Below are 19,945 nucleotides of genomic sequence, written 5' to 3' on the forward strand. Positions count from 1 at the left end.
GGCAACAAAATGCTTATTAAAGCAATTGAGCATATGTTCTTTATCTGATATGCTAGTGGAATCCATTTTTATACATGGGGGAAAGCTAGACTTGTTTTTACAACCTGATATCAGTTTTATATTCTGCCAAAATTTCTTGGGATTATTTGAGTTAATAGTAGTATTTTCAATAAAATAATCAGCCTTTGCTTTTCTAATAGCGACCGTGCATTTATTCCGGAGCTGCCTAAAACGGATCCAATCTGAGCCAACATCAGATTGTCTAGCTTTTGCCCAAGCAACATCCCGCTCACGAATTTGACCAGAAAGGGCTTCAGAAAACCAGGGATTATCCCTACCTTTAACACGGAATTTTTTAAAAGGTGCATGCCTGTTGATGATTGATAAGAATCCATCATAAAAGTATTTCCAGGCAGACTCAACATCGGGAATAAGAAAATTCCTGTCCCAATCATAGCGTGCTACATCAAAAAGAAAGGCTTGTTCATTAAAGTGTCGTGTACATCGTCTAGTGATAATACGTGGTTTATGCTTGGGTAATTTGGTATCTCTGACTATGGCTACGACGCAGTGATCACTAACATCATTAGCATATACAGAGGCCAAAGAATACTTATGAGGCAAATTGCTAAAAATAAGATGAACTTTTTGTAATCCTTCAAGTTAGGTCTAGTAGGTTTCTCAACAAAAGAGATTTAAAGAGTCACAAATTGCTTTGAAACAATCAGATACTGACTGTAGCCAGTTCACATTAAAATCACCGAGAATGACTTTCACCTTGATATTTTAGTGCAGATGTATACCTAGCCGAATCTGTAGGGGGCGAGAACGAGTCTTCGAACCTGTGTGTATGCCTACTGTGAAATTACCATATCAAACGTGACGTGCTAACATGGATGCAGCTAAGATGCCGGGTTTGCTTCAGAGAAATTTTTTTTTTTAAGAAGCTTCCCAATGGAAACCTCGACAAGACGTACACCTGTTTCACACATAATCCGTCTGCAGTGTGAATGCAGTCCGTGTGCGTTTTGTATGTGGTGCTGAAGCAGCACGGACTCATACTCATTGTGCTTTCACACAGGACGCGTTTGCAGTCCGCTACTCGCTGCACTGCTGCAGACGCACCGCTCCTGGAACACACTGACAGACCACAACCGCGTGAACGCTGGAATTCGTTAACATGGGTGCGTAAAAAAAATACGCAACACATACGCACTGCAGACGGTGTATGTTTGAAACAGGCGTAAGGTTGTGGAATTCATTTACAGCTTTCTCAAGCAGTTTGTGATGCATTTTGGAAACAGGAAACAGCCCCTGGTCCCTGAAACCCGTTCTCAAAGACTTAACGTTACTTTTAGTCATTATTTTATTTGGGTAGCACACATATTCTGAATGCCTTCGACAGAATTCAAATGAGCCATTTTAATATAGATTAATCTAGATTAATTCCAAGATTACAGTGAGATTAATCTAGATTAAAAAAATTAATCTATGCCCACCACTAATATACATACATGTGTTTGTATTTAGATATACATTATAAAATATACACATTAAACACACATATATTATGCAAACCAAAATTTATTTTGGATGTGATAAATCGCGATTAATCGTTGGACAGCATTAAAACAATTCAATTTACAGCACCTTCAAAAATTTAGCAACATAAAGCAAAAACAGAGTGATGCACATTCTTTATTAATCATTCTGTAGTTTAATAATCTTGCAGAATTTGATGCAGAAAAGGTACACTGCAGTCTCTGACCAAAGTGACTTGAACACACCTGATGACGCATTTCTCAGAAGTGCGTGAACACGCTAGAAGTACTTGAATGCACTTACCATGTTCATGATGGTAAAGATGTAGGACTCAACGTTTCCACTTCCGTGGTAGTCCACGAGTTTGGAGTCACCCACCACCATGGTCTCCACCCAGCGCTCTTTGCTGATGGAGCGAGGGGAGATCCTCCGCGGTCGTGTCCACTCTTGATCCGGATCATGATTACTATCCCCACCCTGCTGGCGCTGCTCCTGCTCCCAGTGCTCTCTCTCCTGCTCCACCTGTTGGGAAAACTCAGAACCATCTTCACCGGAGACAAACACATACACACACAAATTAGATTTTTTTGGGTGAAGTATCATTTTATTAAGATAAATACATCTAACATATCTGACCTTTGACCCCACAGGGACTGCGATGAACGCTGTGTGGATCAGTGCTACGTCGCCGTCTGAGTCCACTCCAGGTTGAACTCCAGTAAATCACATGTGGGTGTCCTGGATGAGTGACGTTTGAGGTGTGGCCACGGACCGGCTCGATCAATAGCGCCCCCTGTGGTAAATTTAACAGCCCTGTCTATAAGAAAAAACAATACAATTTTGAGCACAAACAAACAAAAAAAAGTGTTTTAGTAGTAATGAATCAAAAGTGACATTAAAGACATTTATTAAACAATCTTGAAGTGTAATTGGTTTCCATAAAAACATTTATGCATCATGAATGCTTTCAGCAATGATAATAAGCAGAAGTGTTTCTTGAGCAGCAAATCAGCATATATGATTTCTGAAGGATTGTGTGACACTGGCTGAAAATCGGAGTTATGATACTGAAAATTCAATAGAAAAAACATGTATCTTAAATTATAACATTTCACAAAATCACTATTTGATGATTTACCATGTCTCTATGAAAGAACCTTGGGTTTTTACTTTTTCAGTTTAAGTCTATAGTAATTATATCATCCCCCATTTGAAAATGGCACATCCATCAACCTATAAAAAAAACTTTTTTTTTCACTTTTTTTTTTTAATAACAGCCTGACTACTCATGAAGCCACACAATTTGCAGTATCATTGATATCTGTAGCTCAACTGTGTTGTGCATTAGAGGCTTATGCTTAAAGATTAGGGTTTGTTCAAATCGTTAAAAAAATTCCAACATATTTAGATATGTTGGAATTCCAGTGAATTCAGGTAAGGTATTTTTCCTGTCACACTCCCTGTTTGTTAATTTTCCCTGCAAGTGCTTGCCAGTCCTGGCATTTCCTCCACACTGCAGGGTCTTTAGCCAGTTTATCCAGTGTGCCTGAACATGTCACATGCACAAGCCTAAACACAAAACAAATACATTCAATGCATCCATTAAATGTCAAACATTAATGCAACATGAAATGCAATTATTTCACTTTTAAATAAAGATTCTTTATTGGCATCTAATTCCATAAAGAACCTTTAACATCCATGGAAACTTTCCAATCCACAAAAGGTTCCCCACAATTTATTTGCTCAAAAATACAGTAAAAAGTTATATTCAAAATATTATTGAAATTTCTAGTTTAATATATTTTAAAATGTAATCTATTCCTGGGATGCAAAGCCGAATTATCAGCAGACATTACTCCAGTCTTCAGTGCCACATGATCCTTCAGAAATTATTTCTTATTATTATCAATGTTGAAAACAGTTGTTCTGCTTAATATTTTTGTGGTAACTGTGATATATTTATTTATTTCAGGATTCTTTGTTGAAAGTAGTTCAGTAGCACAACATTTATTTATATTTTACTGAAGAAATCCTTTGTAATGTTATAAAAGTCTTTAATGTCACTTTTCATCAAATGTATTCAATTCTAAGCATATTTTCTGTTTCTTAAGGTTAGGGATTTTGAACAAATAATATAATCTCATGTGTGAGCCTCACATTTCAAGGGTCAGATCAGGTTGCACATTCACTCTTTACAGTCTTCTTAAAGTGTGTGTCCATATGTCTTGGACTCTGAGTGTTTCATCCCATGAGATTCCATTTGGCAAATGAAACACCTCTGAAACGTGACATTTTTCTCTTATCACCATGTTTTCTTGGAGATGCAGTGAAATCCCAGCTTTATGGAAATGAGAACGACTCTCATGATGCACTTCATGCACTCGTTTACCGCCCTGCTGAATGAATCAGTCCCACAGGCCAAAAACAGGTGTGTGTGTGTGTGTGTTCAGAACAAACTAAATAAACCGTGACCAGAAAAAACATTCCAAATGTTTCGAAACTGGGGTGCACGTAACACAAAACAGATATAGGATTTGTGGAAAGGCAGAGGAATACACCATGAATTCTCCAGGGGGCTGGAGACACAGTCATAATATTGACTCAGCCGAGTCGATCTTCCACCGAGTCTAAACAATACTAACCACTGCAACATACACCCCTGTGATACACAGCTATGGCATGAGGCTCTACAAGCACTTACACATGCCCTCAAATGGAAGAAAATCTAAGTAGCATGTACTTTCATTCAGTAAATATATAAAATATTACAAATATTACAATAACTCTCTCTCTCTCTCGCTCTATATATATATATATATATATATATATATATATATATATATAGAAGATAAGATGTCCCATTTTGGTGTCTGCATCAAATTAAATATACAAAAGATTTTTTATATATATTTTTATTCATAGGGATATTAAATGCAAACAAAGTGTCTACTGTTTCATTGTGAAAATAAAATGTAAAAATCTGGAAGACAATATGGAAAACATACTAAATTTGACCTATACTTATTCAAATATATAACAGAAAAATGTATCATACTAAATCTGATCGTACTAAAAACTGTCATTGTACGGCCAAAATACTTTTACACATGCAAATAAAATATTTAATTCATCTCTGTCTTTTGTGGGCCTGTCCTCTCTTTCTCTCTCCTCCTCTGCTCCTCACAGCAGAAATGTGAGCTTTGGTGTCAGGGGACATTATGAAAACAGAAACTGAACTGCTAAATACAGAAGCCATGTGTGTGTTGCTGGACTTCCAGAGTTCCTGCAGGTTTTGGTAGGACTTCAAACAGGATATATAGGACTTCCATCTCATGTAAAGGGCTTCAAACTACAGTATAGCACTTCAAAACCGGCCATGCATCCTCTGGAGGGCAGGAAGAATGTATATGGATCTAATGACTAATGCAGAGCGGGTCAGCGATGGGTAGTTTTGTTAATCTGTGACTGCTCTGGTTTAAAACAAAAGTTGAGCAAGAATGGAGTCTACAGAGTTCAGTGCCAATGAGTTTTTCACAAGGACCGTAAACCAAACAGTAATCAATCCTAAAGTTCAGTTTATTGTTCAATGAAATGCACCACATTACAAAAATACTTTCTCCAATAGTTTAATGTGCATGTAGAGATGACCATAATAAACACAATGGCTCTGTACTGCTGTTAAGATCATTCACTGTTTAAAAGTTTGGAGTGAGTTAGAATTTTTTGTTGAAAGAAATCAATACTTTTATGCAGAAAGGATGCATTAAATTTATAAAAAAGACAGAATTTCATTTTGATTAAGTGCTGTTCATCTGAACTTTCGATTCTTTAAAGTATCGTGAAAATGTGCTGTGTCAGTTTCCACAAAAATATTAAGCAGCACAGCTGATTATAACATTATAACACGATCAGGTTTTTTTGCCCTCGAGTCCGATTCCGAAGTCATTTGATTTTGAGTATCTGCCGATACCGAGTCCCGATCCGATACTTCTATAATACATTAAAAAAAGAATAAAGAAGAGCGAAAAAACAGATCCAGGATGTTCAATAAATGACATTTTGAAATATATTCAAATATAAAACAGCTATTTTAAATAGGCTAGTAAAAATATTTCAAAATTTTACTGTTTTGCTTTACTTTTGATCAAATAAATGCAGGCTTGGTGAACATAAGAGACTTCTTTAAAAAAAACATTAACAAACTTACTGTTCTAAAACTTCTGACTGGTAGTATAGGCAATTAAAATTTTTCTCTTATTTTCTAGATTTTAATTGGCTTAGAAATCTATAAATGCTGGACAATAACAAATAATAATGATTTGTTTATATACTACAAACACTGTTTATCACTTAATAAGGCAGAATAGTTTCTATACTGTAATAAATGCTATGTCAATTAGCACTGCATTGTTCATATACTTTATTTATCACCTGCTGGAGATGACTTGAAAAACAATTTATTGTCTTGTTCGTATATTAATGTCTTCGTGTTTGCATAAGTTTCTGTTATCCTGTGAAAACCACAGCGATAGCTGGACGCTTTTGTCCATATTAGGAGTTTCCAGATATGACTATCAGCGTGAGAGCGCGCTCCGGCTTCTAGTATGAATGAAACGCACACTGCATGAGAGTTTAGCGCTCTGTGATGTTCATCTCGCTGTATTCTGGGTCCGAATGAAATATCAGGTCATAGACAGACTATCCTGTTTCTTTGAGTTTGAATCTATATTTATTCACACCATCTCTTGAAAACAAAGTAATGTCATGCCGCACGCGTTGCTGTTTCTGTGTGGAGTCAAAAGGGTCTAACTCTATGCCACCGCATAACTAAAGATGTGTTAAAAAATAATGAGAATATATATCCGAGCAAGGCCGGCTCTAGGTTATTTGGTGCCCAAGGCGAGAGAGTACTCGCCCCCCAGGGAAAAAGAAACTCCACAGTTATTCCATAGTTATTCATTTTTTTTATTTTAAATGTTCACACAACTACTCTTTAAAAGCAACAACCTGAAGGATACAGTAGAACACAATAGAGAAGCATTGAGATCTCACCTCAAGGAAAAGCAGTAATAGTGTTTTCATTTTATTACGTGTTTTCATTTACCCCATCATTTAAAGCGCTAAAACCAGCTGTCAGATGTTTTCACGCCACTCCCGGTTGCTGAGCAGCAGTTCGACAGCTGCCTGTCAGAGTGACTCAGTCTTTTTTAGGATTGTAAATCTAGCAAAAGAAATGGACAAATACAAGCAGTGCACAGTAAAAGTGTACAGCGTGTGCGCAGCTTTCATAATAGGGGAGAACCGGGGCGAAAGTAACGCGGGACGAAAGTAACAAAGCGATTTTCTCAGAGCCTATTACTGCATTTGCATTCCCAGCTATGACGGTATATTCAGCATTCAATCCTTGATGGAGCTGAGAAATATCACGTGATTTCCTCATTATTTCCCGCAGTTAGGTCGGTAAAACTGTTTTCGAGAACAAAAAGTAAATTATTGAAGTAATTTTTTTAATTAGTTGTGTTGTTTTTTTGTTTCATGTGTCACCGTAATGATCAATCTACAGGTTATTTAGTGCTTTAACACATCCTAAAGTTTGCATTATCAAAGTTTTTTTGTATAAATGTAAATCAGGTTTAAATGCCAGGAGTTCCTGTCGGGACGAAAGTAACAGTTGTTACTTTTGTCCCGCTACAGTGACAAGAAGTATTTATTTTGTTCCGGTACATGCTATTCTGTGAATTTCTGTCTCTTGCATCATTTATTAAAATGTTTATGTCATATTATACCAAAAGAATATGTCTGAGTGAGGGTCAGAAAGACAAACAGTGGTCTGGTTTTATCCAGATGTTTATGAGAGAGCATTTCTGGACACAGAGGAACAGCTGGGCAGCTCCTACCTCGCATTTACCTTAGTTATATTTAGGTTTTAGCCATACCGTAGCTTTTACACCTCCAGCTATGAATTTGCAGTGTTTCCAGATGTTTTAATGCACATTTTGAATTTATGCATAAAAACAACTGGATGGAAAAATGAATAGGCCTATTGTTACATTATGTTTAGAATTTATATTATGCCAATGTAATTTAATTATTATATTGTTCATTCTGTTGAAAAAAATGTTTTATAAAAATACACTGAAATAAAAAAATAAAAAATAAAAAAATAAAGTTTGTACAGTCGGGTTTTGAGACATTTGATGAAACTTAAATTTTTAAATAAAAATATAAATATGTCATTTAATTTATTTTTTTGCAAAAATAAAAGACAGAATATGTTTGCAGTTACATATTAACAAGGTCATAGTCAGGTATACTTAATAAAAATAAGAGTAACAGAAAATAAATCTAGCTTATATTGTTGTTACTTTCGTCCCAACCGATGGGGTCAAAAGTAACAATGTGCAACTTATGTTCAAATTGAAATTATACTGAAGCCTTTCTACATTTCTACAAAATACCACCTGGTATTGATAGACCACACTTATGAGTTACTGACCACAGCAGAAATATATCTCTGTCTACAACATTATCTTTTAAAATGATGTTTTTCTGAAAAATGGTACTTTCGCCCCTGCTCTCCCCTACGATAGATACATTTAATTAACTTTTTTTTTTTTTTTAATTGTGCAATTTTGCGCCCCGTCCAGCGCCATGTCGCCTGTGTCGCCTGTCGGCAAAGCCGGCCCTGTATCCGAGTCCTGATTGGGAGGTAACATCCGATTCCGATCGAGTCTGAAACCACGCGATCGGGCCCGATTTCCGATCACGAGATCAGTGGCGCCCCCAGAAAATGTTAACAGGGGTGGCCAAATGAGGCCACAGTAAATTTTGGGGGTGGCACATTAAAATAAAGGGAAAAAAAATTAAGGGTTTGCAAAATAGACAAACAGTTATATCTCTGTGAGTTCTAGGATTTTATCGATAACGATAATTACACTATTTTGCTGAGTGTTATTGTGCTGATATCTTGTTTTTATTTGTGCTGACACCTGATTTTTTTTTTTTTTTTTACCTTTACACCATTGTTTCTAAAAGTGTGCACCATATTTTAGGTCAAATACTTTTATTTGGGCTGTTACCAAGCAAATGCAATCAGTATCACCAAAGTTGATCTTTGCAATGCAGATAAAACAGAAGCTGCATCTGAAGTGCCATTTAGATGTTTTTACAAACTGTTTAATGCAGCTCCGTGGAACATGGAATACTTTAACCTGCAGTTACAAATGAATAAATAATGTTTTGATATTTTAAAGATAAAACATTGAAAACTGATGTTTGAAATTATTTAAAAAATGAAAAGGTTCCATTAAATGTGAAATTAAAACCGCCAATAGGTGGAAGCGAGTCACTGTTAATAAGTGAGTCATTGCGATTGAACCGAATCATTTAAACGGTTGACATCTGGACATCCCTAATTATAACACTGATAATAATATTTCTTGAGCAGCAAATCAGCATTAATGATTTCTGAAGGATCGTGTGAGACTGAAGACTGGAGTAATGATGCTGTAAATTCAGCTTTGCATCACAGGAATAAATTACATTTAAAATTTTAAACCAATGGAGTGAGTTTGGGCCGGAACAACCTCTTGGAACAAAAAGTTTTAACACAGTCAACATTTCTGCCAAATAGTGGTGATCACTATAATTTCTCCTTGTATGGAAAAATAGGAGTAAAAATGAACAACTTCAAGCATATGAAAACAGAATTTGTATTTTTGGCTAAACTATCCCTTTTAAAACTACAGGAAATGTTTCACAAGCTCTGCAAATGAATCTGCATATCTTTTGGCCACTGCTCCACCACTAAATGCACTGCACAAAACATTAGCACATTGTTTTTTTAATTCGTGCATGTTGGCGGTGCATAAATGTGCTAAGCTAATTAGTTTAACCTCATTACATTTCATTTGGTCACACAAATGGCAAAGAATCCTGACTTTGTCCACTTTAAAAGCATCATCTCGACATCCTGCACACAACATTATTACAGAAGACTATCTGTATGTTATTTTTTGCTTCTCCCATACATTAAACACCTGAGTCTCTGAGAAGCGAATATATAAAGGTTAATGGAATGTGAGTGTAATAGCACCACAGACTGAAAGCTAATGTTTGGAAGGAAAGATAACATGAGAACGGAATGAAACGCACGACCGTACAGGAGGAGCATGCATGCTCAGGCAATGACTGACAGACAGAAGGAGCATTTAGTGCAAGTACTGCATGCATACTTTTGCAAATTATGCATGCGTCTAATAAATCAAAGCTCATTTCAAAGTCCAAAACTCTTTCCTGTGCTTTCACCAACAGTTGATTCATTCTGCCTCTCCTCTTTTCCTCCTTTGCAACTTTTTGTTCAATTGCCAAGTTAGAATGAGTCATGTTTTGTGCTGACACACTGACCTGGTTACAATTAGTCTCAAGTTCCCCACATTTTCTGAGCATCCACTCTGAATAACAGGTTACTATTAGATCTTATTACATGGCTCTCTATTCTGATAGGGTCAATCATGGCTTTCTGCAGTCAAATATTGTTGTATAATAATGTAAAATAGAATAATTGATTGTTTATACGGCTCTCTTTTTTTCTGGATTATAAAATCTTTTAAACTGAGATCAATATTTCATGTTAATTTATATGATTATTTGGTAGTTAGCAATGTAATAAGTGGGATAATTTAATGTCAGACATCCATTATCGGGAGAATATAAACTCTTTCAGATCTACTCCGCGGACACGGGATACAGTCCCGGCCCAGACACTGATGTTTCATTGTAGAGTCACTCTGAGGCCAAACACTTCTTTTTGCAAACAGAATGGGGGCCAAAAAAAAATATTTAAAAAACTGGGGACCACCAGGTTTACCACAGATTATAACTAGAGGTGTTATTATCTTTAACGAATAAACTATCTGTTACTGAAATTAAACTGAAATAAATGTAAATATAAAACGAAAAATGTAAATTAAACATATAATTTTTTAAGTACTAAAAAAAATAAAATTGAAATAAAATTAAATCAATGCTACATATGAATATTTAAAGATAATATTTATATATTTAATAATAATTATTATATGTAATATTTAATAATAGAAATATATTTAACATTTAAATTACTAAAACATAAACTAAAATGAAATTGAAGACTGAAAATACTAATAAATGCCAGTTCAAAATATAAAATAATATAATAGTTTATAAAAAATTAAATAAATAAAAAACATAGTGGCTTCTCAAAGAAAGACATTTAGATCAATCTGAAACCTATAAAATTTGATGCATTTCAGAGTAAAACTGGTTTTAACATTGATGACATTAATAAATGTTATGTTTACTATATTATGTCGATATTAACCAATAGATGATATCGGATAAAAAACTATTTTTTTTGTTTGTTTTTTAGAAAAAAATAATGTCTTTAATATGCACTGACAAATCGTTAAGAATTAAATCAGGAGCATGCATTAAAGCTGCAGTCCGTAACTTTTCATTTGGTTAAAAAGGATCCAAAATCGATATTTGAGCAAGTACATAACCAGCCAGTGTTCGAAACTATCACTTTACTTTAACCTGATTTACAAAAGTTCATTTATAATAATGTTTTCTAATTTGAGTGTTTCGGGTAGGTTTTCACGGGAAATTTGAGCATTCGAGTTTATATCTCGCAAATCTGACTTTATAAAATGCAATTGCATGCTATAAAATCAGAATTGCATGATATAAACTCGCAATTCTGGGGAAAAAAGTCAGAATTGTGAGTTTATATCTCGCAATTATGACTTTTTAACTAGCATTTGCAAGTTTATATCACGCAATTATGAGAAAAAAAAAGTCCGAATTGTGAGATCTACATCTTGACTGGCCTGAGGGTGAGTAAATTTTTATTTTTGGATGAATTATTCCTTTAACAGTCAATGAAAGCATTGGCACTAATGCAAGTACAGCAAGTGAATTCACACCAGACATGAATTACCTGATGAAATTGAAAGTAAAAGAACTGACAGATTAAATCAGATATTTCTCACCAGTCCCTCACAGGTGCTGATTGCAGCGGTTCCCTGCACGTAACCATCAGTTACTGTGCCAATGAGGTGGCAGCCGCCGCTCCCAGATGTGTGTGACTGCTTTTCTGTGAAACTCCCGTTGTGTTTCTCCATCACATATTCATTGGAGAGCAGATTGTCATTAGTGGTTAGACTGAGAGTGAACTCCTGACCTTTGTAGTTGAGTTTGTAATACACTCGCCTCTCTGCTGAATTCAGGTCCCTCTTATGTCGCCTGTCAGAGAAGTGATGTGATAAAGAGTATGAGATCAAATTCCCATCTCCGTCCACTTTTTCAGGATGATCCACATAAAACTCAGCATGCTGCTTGATGAAGAGCTCTAGAAATGAAAATAAGACAATTCCCCTTTGAAAACAATCTTTTTTGGAGCAACACATGACAAAATAAATAAATATTGTCATATTTCACCCTAATTCCTATATTTTACCTATATTATTTACCTGTTTTCATTTGTTGAAGGCTGTAGGACCTTTAGAGCAAACTTATTGTTGTATATCTTATATGTATATATATACACACACATAATTTAAAAAAGTACATATATATATATATAGTATTGTATTTACAAATTTTCCTTCTAGTTTTAAATGGTATATAACACAGGCGCTTATTCATGAGATTTATCAAGTCATTTTAACCATTCAGAGAGAAAAGTTACATCTAAACCACCATGAATGATTGCCTTTGATCCTTAAACATAATTATATATCGTGGTCCTCTTCATGTCAGACAACATAAAACAGTCAAAATGACTGATGAATCTGTTGATGTATCAAGTAAACCTTGTATTACAATGAACAGCTGTGTATGTCTCCCAAAAAGCAAGGTATAGAAGACTGTGTGAGATTATATTGAAGTAAAAAAGGCACATTAAGACTTTGTCTTTGAATCTGAAAAATTCACACATTAAAGGGTTAACTGTGCTTCTACAGAATGAGATTGCATAAAGTTCAGAACTCCATAAACAGAAACTTGGACTTTACTGCAGCTGACCGCTTGCCTCAGTGAAACCCTTGGCAAACTGACCAGCTCCTTCAGTGGACACAACAACATAAATGTTGTAAATAAGATAAGAACAAGTGTATGATTCTTATGCGTGGAAACACAAACCTTGTTCTGTGTCTGGAAAGAGGTAATCCGGTTCAGAGCTCTTGACGTGGCTCGCAGCCAGAAAGAAAACACAGTTGAACCGCAAAATCGCAACGCTGACCCGGCTTGACATGTTTCTGCAACGCAAAATGAACGGAGTAAATTAACGCTCTGCGTCGAGGAACTGGTTCAAGTCAGTCCTGAGGGGAGTTTCTGGTGAAAGCTGGAGACATTTGGGCTCAGAGACGGAGAAAGAAAATGAGCGGAGAATGAAGGAATATGATGTGGAGTGGGAGGAGAGATTCTGACTGGCTGTCCTCCTGTTTCCACGCGCAGGAGGAGAAAATATCAACACGAGAGTCGAAAAACAACGCGCCGCAGGAGTCAAGGGATGCACGCGTTATTGGAACTTTGCACAAACAGGGCTTAACATGACCTGAAAGTCTTTCTTTAATTACATTCAAATAAATAGACCTTAAAAGCTTCTTATCCTACTAATACAGAATTTGGGACGTATCTCTTAAGGGATAATGTGCATAGCCGCGAGAACATATTTTATCTGGGGGTGCTGGGGGGCGGGGCCATGGTGGGAGATTTTTGACAAAATCCTAATATTCAGTGGCGGTTCTACACTGAATTACACCCTGGACGACACCCCCTTCGAGCACCCCCACCCACCAGCATATTTTACTATAACAACATAAGTGAAAGAGAAAATTATATTTTTCAATTGCACAAATCCTTCATTAGAACAATGGAAAAACACACTTATTTTTCTCCCCAGCTATTTAACTATTGCAACTATTTAAGGTTCACAATCCCCACCAATTAACATTAGCCCTTCATTCATGACATGGATATATTTGTTGAACTGAAAGCTATCTTAAACAATGCACAGTGTGCATTGCACACATTAAATTTCATGCTAGCACACTTTTCCATTAGATTATCATTTTTTTTTTCATTTCAAAGAAGACATTTCGCTTTTTATACAAATTTGCTCACAAGAAGTCAAAAAGGTGACATAGTTCGAAAATGTGACCCTAGTAACTCCCCCCACCCCACGAAGATTTTAGCATGTAAATGAAGCGTTCTAGCGCACCCTGACAACAAAATAAAGGAAAAAAGACTATATATGCTTAAAGTAAAAAAAATAAAATAAAAAAAAAAACACACACACACACACACATTTATACCAAAAACCTTTTGGACAGTGCAGCTCTGTTGTCATCTGTGTTCATACTTCTCTTTGTGAGCAGTGCAGTGGCGCCCCCAGAAAATTTAAATGGGGTGGCCAGATGAGGCTACAGAAAATCTTGGGGTGGCACATCATAATAAAGGGAAAAAAAATAAGGGTTTGCAATATTGAAAAAAAATTGTGCTGACAGCTGACTGCTAAATTATTATTTTTTTTTTTTACCTTTACACCATTTTTAGGTCAAATACTTGCATTTGGACTGTTACCAAGCAAATGCAATCAGTATCAACAAAATTTATCTTTGCAATGGAGAGAAAACAGAAGCTGCATCTGAAGTGTCATTTAGATGTTTTTACACACTGTTTAATGCAGCTCTGTGGGACATGGAATACTTTAACCTGCAGTTACAAATGAATAAATAATGTTCACACACTCATTCATAAATTCACCTCGTCCCTATTAAGCACCTACTTTTTGAAAATCACGCGGTGTTTCTGTTGATGACCAGCGCTGCAAAACTCTTTGCAGTATTGAATAAGAATAATTAAAGGAGATATGAAACTCTAGAGGTTTGAAATCTTGAGATATGCAATGGCTTACACTAATATCTGTCTAATATTATTCCAAGCAGCTAGTCCCATTTGTAGTGTCCATTGTCAGCCCAGCAACACAGTTCAATAAATCCACTTCAGAAACGTTGTTGAAATAAAAGATGAAAATCTCCGGTTTTATTCCTGGGTTTCAAATTTACAAAAAAGAAAATGTGAGCTGACTAATACACTTATTCTATAGTTGCTAATGAAATAAAAGATTACTAATAAAAGTAGCTAGAAGTTAGCAGTTAGCAGGTAAGAAAACCGTTCGCTTCTACAGCTCTCAAGATCTGAATAACATACTGAAAATCAAGGTAATATAGTTGGCCTTTTCTTAAAGAGGCAGTACACTATTTTACCAATATGTACCAAATCCTATAAACACATGAATTCTAAGATGCTTTTAACCTTTTAAGTAGTATTTAACATTTTAACCATTACATGAACTTCTAAATGAAATTATTTACCTTTTTAACATGAATTCTTATTCACATTACTATGAATTGTACTTTGGCCTCTACATACCCGGCCCCTAATTGTCTTCTATCCTAGAAGCAATTATAACTTTAAATGTCTTTCTTTTGAGTAAAACTCAGTTACAGTCCTTCTCATACTGCTTCCTGAAGTAAGCAGAGTTTAGTTATCGGCCTCTCAAGTTCATTTGTCTTTGTCTTGAGTCGAACCTTGCGGACCACTCCATGCTTGTCCTCCATAGTCTTAACGATTCTTCCCATCAGCCATGATCCCCTGGGGGCTGATTCATCGACAATCAAGACTACATCTCCCGGGATGAAGTTCCGTGATGGATGGTTCCATTTCTGTCTCTTCTGGAGTTGAGGCAGATATTCCTTGGTCCAGCGCTTCCAGAATAGATCGCTCATATACTGGACTTCCCTCCATCTTTTACGCGCATAAGTATCATCCTTATGGAAGAGTCCTGGTGGTAAGTTGGGGTTAGTCTTGAGCAGGACTAAGTGCTGTGGGGTAAGAGCTTCCAGATCATTAATATCATTGGAAGGCATGGTAATAGGCCTACTATTCAGAATGGCTTCACATTCACAGAAGAACGTCTGAAGACCTTCCTCATCCAAGTTTTGTTCTCACAGTGTAGCACCCATGATTTTCCTGATGGAGCGGATAATTCTCTCCCACACCCCTCCATGGTGGGATCCAGATGGTGGATTGAATAACCATCTGATGTCACATTGGAGCAAGCTGTTCTCGATTTGTGAAGTATTCCACTCCTTTATTGCCTTTCTGAGCTCATGATCAGCTCCAACAAAGTTGGTCCCATTATCAGATCTCATCTCCTTTACCTGACCTCTTCTTGCAATGAAGCGACGCAGAGCTTGAATAAAGGAGTCTGTTTCCAATGATGTTGCCATTTCTATGTGGACCGCACGACATGCAAGGCAGGTAAATATCACCCCATATCTTTTTACAGATGATATTCCACGTTTAATGTTGAATGGCCCAAATAGATCCACTCCAGTTCTGGTGAAGGGTGGTTCGTCTGGTACAACTCTGTTTCTTGGTAAGTCCGCCATCATTTGTGTGTCTGATGCACCATGTTGTCTTCGACAGATGACAGCATTCTTCTGATTGACGAGAGAGCATCGATAATCCAGTACTTTTGACGTACATGAGACAAGACATGATTATGTCCACTGTGTCCCAGCCGCTCATGTGAATCCTGGAGAATCAGATCAGCCACACGATGGTTCTTAGGCAGGATTATCGGGTGCTTGGCTTCGGCTGGCATGGATGCCCGACTGAGCCTCCCTCCAACACGAAGGATTCCCTCATCAAGTTGTGGATTCAGTCTGAAGATTCGACTACTCTTCTTGATGGAGTCCTTTCTCCAAAGAGCAGCTATCTCTTCTTGGAAACTACTTTGCTGACAATGGCTGATGATATCCGTCTCAGCTTGTCGAAGATTGTCCACAGTCAGGTAAGTCTGTTTGAGACTCTTTTTGTAGCTCAACATCTCCCTGTCCACCCGTTGTTGATCACTGTACAATCCATTCATCTCCTTTCTCTTCCTTGACAGGTTTACCAGGGTTCCCTTGAGTCGTATGAGCCACGCCACAGCCTTCTTGAGGTGTATCCATGAAGAATAGTATCCAATTAGTTGTTGCATTGCATCAGTGCTTTCTTCTGCTGTTGTAGCATTGACAAGTATGCCTTTCTTGACCTCAGGATCTTCAGCCGTGAGCTCTTCTAGGTAATCGTGCTTGTCTGGCCATTCCCTTTCAGGTTTACTAAGGAAGACAGGCCCTGCAATCCAAACTTCGTTCTTCATGAAGACACTCACCTCTTGTCCCCTGGAGGCGCAATCAGCAGGATTCAACTAAGTGTTGACGTAGCTCCATTGCTGCACTTTTGATGCTTGCAAGATTATGGCAATCCTGTTCGCCACAAATGTCTTAAATCTGATGTTCTCATTTGCTAAGTACTTGAGTACGGCAGTACTGTCCGTCCAAAACCTGGAATCTGACAGTGGCAACTGTAGTTCTTTCTTCAGCGTGACATCCACCTTCACAGCTAAGGCAGCCACCGTCAGCTCCATCCGCGGGATAGTTGGTGGTTTGAGAGGGGCAACCCTTGTCTTTCCCAAGACAAATGAGCAGAGTATTTGATTGCTACTGTTCTTCTGGACTAAGTAAGTAACAGTACCGTAGCCTGTTTCACACGCGTCACAAAAGTGATGCAACCGAGCTTGCACTGTTTTCCCAAACTCAGGTGGCTTAAAGCACCGATCCACTCCAAAGTCAGTGAGCTGTTGAAGTTCTTCAGTCCACTCTACCCATTGTTGTGCAAAATGTTCTGGCACAGTGTCATCCCAGCCTGTTCTTAGTCTACACAATTCTTGCAGGATGTTTCTAGCAGGCAGTGTGACTGGCGACAACATTCCCAGTGGGTCGTAGACTGAACTCATCGTAGACAGGATTCCTCTCCTGGTGAGAGGCTTCTGCTCTATATGCACATGGAACTTGAACTGATCTGAACGGATACACCACTGTACTGCCAAAGCTCTCTTGATGGCGAGTGAATCCTGGTCAAGATCGAGATCTTTGACTTCTGTTGCCCGGTCCTCAAGTGGAATGTTTAACAACACATTTCGATTGTTCGTCGTCCATTTTGTCAGTCTAAAACCTCCTGTTTGACAGATGGCCTTCAAGTCTTGGAGTAGTCTGACTGCTTCTTATTCAGTGGCAACTGATCTCAAACAATCGTCTACATAAAAATTATTTAAGACTGTATCCACAACTGCTGCACCAAACATGTTCTTGTTGTCCTCGGCACACCTTCTCAACGCGTAACTCGCGCAGCTTGGTGAGGAGGTGGCTCCAAACAAGTGTACCTCCATTCTGTACTCTTGCAGCTCTTTTGAGGTGTCGCCGTCCGGCCACCACAAAAACCTGAGGAGGTCAGCATCTTCTGGTGGGACTTTGACCTAGTGGAACATCGATTCCACATCCGCCATGATTGCGACTCGCTCTTGACGGAATCTAGTCAAGACACCAACCAGACTGCTTGTCATGTCAGGCCCTTGCAGTAATTGTTCATTGAGTGTGGTTCCTTGATATGAAGCGCCACAGTCGAATACCACTCGCATTTTATGCTTCTTAGGGTGGTAGACACCGTGATGCGAAATAAACCACATCTTTCCATCACTCCGTTTTAGTTCTTCATCGGGAACCTTTACAGCGTAGCCCTTCTTTATTACATCATTCATGAAGCTGACATAGTCCTCTTTGAACGTTTGATTTCTCTGTAACTTCTTTTTCATGTTGAGCACTCGTTGTTCTGTCATTGCTCTGTTGTTGGGCATTTTCACATCCTTGTTCTTCAACGGAAGACCAATAGAGTAGTGGCCGTTGACCAGCTTTGCCGATTTGGAGACTCTGTCCATAAACAGTTGGTCTTCCTTAGACATTTCTAACTGCTCTCCTTGAGCATTCTCAGGAAAATCATACTTGAGTTGCTGAGTCCATAAGTCTTCGAGTCGAGCCACTGAGATCCGATTCATCTGGATCTGCGGGTATCCATTCTTTGTCCAGCTTCTGATGTTCTCACGCAGTGGTCCGTTTACTGTCCATCCCAAAGCTGTGCGAACTGCATACGGCCCATCCTTGACACTGCGGATTACCCCTTCTGGCTCCAAAGCCTTTGCCACATCAGTCCCAATGAGAAGACCGATATCCGCGTTGATCAATGGAATTCGTACACCTCGTAGATGTGGCCACCTATCCACGTCTTCTTGGGTTGGAATGTTCTGTCCACGAATGCTTCTGTCTTAAGTGAATGAGCCATCGTTTCCTGCAAAATGTCCACAACATTGAAATTAATACAGGCTTACCAAAGTCTAGAGACTTTGATCATAATTAAAATTATTAAAAGGATAGGAAAGTGCAATGCCATGTAATCACACCAAACATGATGTAGCAAAGTGAAACAAAATCACAGACTAATGGTCTATTCACACTGAGAGGGAAACAAATGTTTTGAGAAAATACAGTACACAGAACAGCCAAAAAAAAAAAAAAAATCTGTGAATCAGTGATAGTTTTTTTTTTATTCCAACTGTGGCTTTTTCTTTATATCCAGAACAGAATGCACCTGTTCAAATGTTTTGAGTTAAAATTCTGTAAAAGAATAATGATTTTATCTTCTATAGGAATATCACAATTGTTTTAATGATTAAAAAGCTAAAAAAAAGGGACATACATATATACACACACACACATATATACATATACACACATCATAGTGTTACATTTGTAATTTTTGGAATATTGATAACCCTCAAGCACTGTAGTATCCAGCCAAATGTGAGAAGTTTCCTTAAGCTTTTTATTTCATAGGCCTAAAACATAATAAAAAAAACCTTGTAAGTTTCGTTCTTCCTTTCACAGATAAGTCACAACCCATTTTCAGCATTTGAAAACCAAAAGTTAGTTGCCACATACAGGTGTTCGCAGTCGTTTTTGTTTAGCCATATTTATAAATATATTATTGGGGAAAAGGTGGAGAAAACCCTCTAGGGGGATATTAAAAAATGTTATATATTATATATTGTAAATATCCAGTGTTAAATATTACCTTATATGAGTTATTTAAGCTGGAAAAAGTGAGTGTCGCCCGTTTTTCTAGAGGGTGCGATGATCATCTGATCTGATCCAGTGTTGCCAGATTGGATGGAGGATTTCCAGCCCAAAAGCTCACAAAAACCCGCCCACTACAACAAAAAACCGGCCAAAACTTTAACTGACAAAATAATGTGATAGAATATGTCAGTCAAGGGTGTTAAGAGCCATTTTAACTCCTTAAAACAAAATAATGACAACACAATAATATCAAATCAAATGGTGGCAAATACATTAAAGACAATTACCAAATATGATGAAAATAGGCTATGCAAGCAGTCACTGTCAAAACGTCAATC

General features: G+C 37.4%; 1 protein-coding gene across 2 annotated transcripts in view; it reads right to left on the reverse strand.

Annotated features, from left to right (window-relative positions):
* adamts12 (ADAM metallopeptidase with thrombospondin type 1 motif, 12) overlaps positions 1 to 13,192 on the reverse strand; it is a 48,690-nt gene extending 35,498 nt beyond the window's left edge. The window contains exons 1-4 of one of the 2 annotated variants that reach the window (XM_059549505.1): positions 12,727 to 13,192; positions 11,577 to 11,935; positions 2,179 to 2,359; positions 1,846 to 2,087 (exon numbers count right to left, since the gene is read on the reverse strand). In XM_059549505.1, coding sequence (XP_059405488.1) covers positions 1,846 to 2,087; positions 2,179 to 2,359; positions 11,577 to 11,935; positions 12,727 to 12,838 — 894 coding nt within the window. In that variant the 5' untranslated portion in view covers positions 12,839 to 13,192. The remainder of the gene's footprint in view (positions 1 to 1,845; positions 2,088 to 2,178; positions 2,360 to 11,576; positions 11,936 to 12,726) is intronic. The other variant, XM_059549504.1, reaches the window with a different exon arrangement.
* Between the last annotated feature and the right edge of the window lie 6,753 nt (positions 13,193 to 19,945).

Source organism: Carassius carassius, chromosome 5 (assembly GCF_963082965.1).
Source record: "Carassius carassius chromosome 5, fCarCar2.1, whole genome shotgun sequence".
In the NCBI taxonomy this organism is placed as follows: domain Eukaryota; kingdom Metazoa; phylum Chordata; class Actinopteri; order Cypriniformes; family Cyprinidae; genus Carassius; species Carassius carassius.